General features: G+C 45.6%; 1 protein-coding gene across 1 annotated transcript; it reads left to right on the top strand.

Moving 5' to 3' along the window:
* The first annotated feature begins 587 nt into the window (after positions 1–587).
* Positions 588–1,208, top strand: LOC118998847 (transcription initiation factor TFIID subunit 11-like). Its single transcript, XM_037063248.1, has one exon. The coding sequence runs from the start codon at positions 588–590 to the stop codon at positions 1,206–1,208; it is 621 nt and encodes a 206-aa protein (XP_036919143.1).
* Positions 1,209–4,364: the final 3,156 nt, after the last annotated feature.

The following is a 4,364-nucleotide window of genomic DNA, read 5'->3' as shown; positions in this document are numbered from 1 at the left end:
AAAAGGTTTGGTTTTCTTTCGTTTTGTTTTGAGAGGTAGGTCTTATTTACACTGCATATGTTTTCCGTAGTTACTACAATGAAATGTAAACTTGCAGGAACTGGATAGCAACACAATTCTCAGAGACCGCAAGGTTCCCAGCCATCCCAGAGCTGTAGGCCTCCGGGCTTGCCCCTCCCCTAAGGCGTGGGCCGCAGTTCCCCTGATGAGATTAGGAGTTAAGTGACTAAGGAAACCCGAGGGGATTATCCCACTGGGTGTGATCCCATCACTTGAGCCCTGTATAAGAGACAGGGCCTCCCTCCAGCCCCACAGATCGAGGATTCTAGAGGAACGCACCGGACGGACCCTGGTTGTCTGTTGTGAGGTTGAAGAAGGAGGGACTCGGACCAGACCGAAATTTCTGACCTACAGACTGATTTCTGACCTAACAGACTGCAACTGGTAAGTCGGTGGGGATGTCTGTGGGCACGGGCTAGAAACTGATAGAAGACACAGCAAACCTGACCCTAGCACTTTTCAGCATTCCGGTTGCAGGTCGCTGCTCAGACACCCCAGCACCAGGCCCTGTGTCTTCCAGCGCCGGGATGAATGAGGCCGGCCCGTCACCCAGCAGCAAAGCTGAGGACACAGGTGGGTGCAGTCGGCGTGCCGTCGCTCGCCAGGGCCCCGGGCCCAGCCACACCCGCAGAATCCCCGCGCACCGACTTGAGGAACCGCAGAAAGCCTCCGACCGCGACGGCGGGGTCAGGAGTCAGGACGACTCGGACCCGCGGGCAGGTGCGAGGAAAGGGTCCCCGTCGTCTCCTCCCGCCGCCAAGAGACTGAAAAGGGACACCACGGAGAAAGAGAGGAAACGCGAGGCGGAGGAAGAGGACGCTCAGAAGATGAAACTCCTGATGTCGTCTTTGTCGGAGGAGCAGCAGAGCCGCTATGAAGTGTATCGCAGCTCAGCCTTTCCCAGGGCGACCGTGAAAGGTCTGATTCAGAAAGCCTCCGGCGGCACCTCGGTGCCTTCGAATGTGGTCACTGCGGTGGCCGGACTGGCCAAGGTCTTCGTCGGCGAGGTGGTGGAAGAGGCCCTGGACGTATGTGAGAGGTGGGGGGAAACACCCCCGCTGCAACCCAAGCATCTCAGGGAGGCCGTTCGCAGGTTGAGCTCCAAAGGGAAAGTGCCCAACATCAAGCCCAGAAACGTCTTGTTCTAGGCCAAGGCCTGCGGCGGCCTGTTGCCGACGCAGCGAGGCGGGTGTGGATTTCCTGCATTAGGAGACTCTGGGCGATGCCGCTTCTCTATCGCAGGCCATCAAGAATTCAGCCTTGGCTAACTGGGGAGCACCTTTTAGGATGCCTGGAGGCATTTAACTCAAGTTAGCTGGATGAAGAACGGTGCAAGGAAGAAACCTGGCATCCTTGGGGAGGGAACTGCTTGGAAAGAGGAAAAACCCCCTTGCAAGGCTGCTGCGAAGTTTCCATTTGGAGCTGGGAGTGGCTATGACTTTGAAAGCTTGTTCCCTGTGCTTTTAGGGAGATGTAACAACCAGGTTTCCTGTGCGATTCTCTACCCTGAAACGCAAGGGGGTAGCAGAAGTGAAAACGTTTGCCCTTGTAAATAGTTAAGTTTATCCTGTGTTTTTATTTGAGTGACCAACCACTAAATTGTTTCAACTTACAAAAATAAAAATAAAATCACAAAGCCTTCTTGTCTCAGAAAAGGTTGTTTTCCTTTTCATTGCCACAGTGCTTTGGGTCAGAGGCTGACCTTTGTCCCACTTAGAGAGCTTACATGGCCTCAGGCCTCCTAAGACTCCAGAGACAAAACCAAATCTCCCAAAACACTTGTATAACAGCTATTATGTTTTCATTATAAGTGCGGGTTTTAAAATTTGCCATACTGTGTGATAGGCCAGTGTTTCTATAGGCAACAGAATTTATTTCAAAACAGTCTGAAAATACATTTGTTTTGCCGATTTACCCAGAATCCCTAGAACCTCAACACCTGAGTCAATTACTGAGTAACGGAAGTTGTCAATACGAACTAAGCAGGCTTATCAAGGGTTGCAACTTAATGCTAATTTTTGCTTGTACATGTATCGTAGTACAGAACTCTTCATTACCAAGTCTGAGATTTGTTTTCAAACGGTCATCACTGTTCACAGCATAACCCTGATGCCTGCAGTGCTGTGAGTCCTGTGGCCTCTGAAACACCCAGTTCAGGTAGAAATATAATGAGCCCCACTGTGCAGCTCTAATGCTAAAAAGACAGTATCTTGCATTTTTCTCTCCCTGTAGCCAAAAATAACCCCACACAAAATATTTTCTCCTCACATTTCCTTTTTGCCTTCATATGGGGACCCATCATAGATAGAATCCATAACTACTCTGTTGTTTTGTTTACAGTAAGTTTTGAGACTATAGCAAGAATAAGTGAGTTCTATTTAATACCACGATATTCTGTTACACTCTTATTTACCAGCTCGCTTCCTGTATCAGTGGTTATAATGAGCTAGACCAGGAAACAAAAAGAGAGATGGAGGTCACAGCTTCTTGCAAAGCCCATGGAGCTGAGAGGACTGTCTCAGGAAATAAAGTGATTGAGCGTGAAAGAAATAAAATGCAAGGGATTCGACCTCCCCCAACCTTTGTATTGCTCACAGCTCAGTCTCTCCCCAGGCTCAGGGAAGAAGGTTTGGAAGATGTTTTCTGGGTGAATGTTTTCTGGGTGAATACGTCATGCCTGTGGCTTCTGAACCGTGGAGGGAAAGAGAACCTAGCCCAAGGTGGTGGAAGGGGGGAATAGCCTTTGGCCTAAAGCAGTGACGGTGTCCATTGGACACACGGCTGAAACCTCTGATGGCCACCACCTGTAGGACTTAATTCTCTTAGTGGGGTCTGAGTGTGACCTAACCACTGATTGCTGAAGCAAGTTCCCGTTAAGGTCTCAGAGGTCAGATCAAAAACAGGGCTTCGGATTTGTTCTCTCAGCTGGGAACAATGGAATGGCTGAAAAGATTCAGTATCTTTATGCATTCCAAGACTTTTTACTGTATAATATCAAATATCCAAGGTTCTCAAAAAGGAAATCTATATATAATCTGGTACCATTCAAAGAGAAATCTCTGAAAGCTCTCGTAAATGGTTTATTGTGTGTCATTAACAATATAGGTGTCCCCTGGAGCTTTGCTACCATTCTGAACTGCATCAAACAATATACAAATGGAGACTTCTTAGAAAAACGTGGTCTCCAGTTAGTACTTTTTGGTAAAATGATGCATAACAAAGAAAATAAACCTGACTGTGTATTTTTCAGTACTTGAGTATCACTCTGGGATAAGATCAATACTTCACCACCACCTCCTAAAAAAGGGAATCAGTATATGTCCAAACAAGATTTACCTAATCTAGTTACACTATACCAAGGGCATATCATCTAAGGAATAGGCTTCAAACGCACAAAGATCTGTGGCAACTAAATATAAAATGTACACAAAGTAGACAAGTTTAAACAATCAATGGATAGGTTTATGTTTTCTATGAAGGAGGGCAAATCAGGGGGCTAAGCTAGATAATCGCATGTAATGAAGCAGGGAAAGGCTTTCATAAAGTGTACTAAATACTGGTCATACGTCGTAGTGTCATAAGTTACCTGAATACTGGAGAAGCCTTATAAAATTCCATGTTAGTGTCAATTTATAAATAAAAGGGACAGAGTAGAGTAGGTAACCCTCAAAAATTATAGATTTGTGGGGAAATAGATAAGATAAACAATGGGCAACTTATCTTTCATTAACTCAAGAGTCATCACTCTGCCTTGGAGGCGAAAAGCAGTAAGTTCCTTGGTATTCCAGATTCTTTACCCCACCCTTCTCCCACAGGCACTTCCTTGACTTACACTGTGTGCCTTTACTAGCTGTATTTTCTGTCACTGCCTTGAAGCAAGAACCTGATGTGGCCTCTCAAAAGCTGTTCTCCATCTACTGTCTGGAAAACAGTAGAAAAGATAGAGGGCAAGTAAGCATCAAGACCAGCCATTATAATTAAAAAATGACACATGTATTTCCTAAGGGCAAAGACTATAGACTCCAAACACACAAAGCAAATACATGCTCAGAACTAAGCACAACAATTGAACCTTCACTACCATCGTGAGAAATTATGAGCCAGACACCAAGGAAAAGAGCCACAGCAGTTTTTGCTGTAGTTCTGTATATATCTATGATTTCAGTTACAATTTAACACTGGCAAATGAAGCAACAAAGAAATAAATAAAATGAGACATGAGTTGAATTATTGAGATGAGAGAAATAGAATCTAGATTTCTCTTCCTCACTTGGAAATTCCTCTTTGTTTGGATTTAGTGAACA

This window comes from Sturnira hondurensis, unplaced genomic scaffold, assembly GCF_014824575.4.
Source record: "Sturnira hondurensis isolate 20B ecotype Veracruz unplaced genomic scaffold, ASM1482457v3 Scaffold0014384, whole genome shotgun sequence".
Lineage (NCBI taxonomy): Eukaryota > Metazoa > Chordata > Mammalia > Chiroptera > Phyllostomidae > Sturnira > Sturnira hondurensis.
The sequence above is the reverse complement of the archived record's forward strand: the minus strand, read 5'-3'. Positions and strand labels throughout refer to the sequence as shown.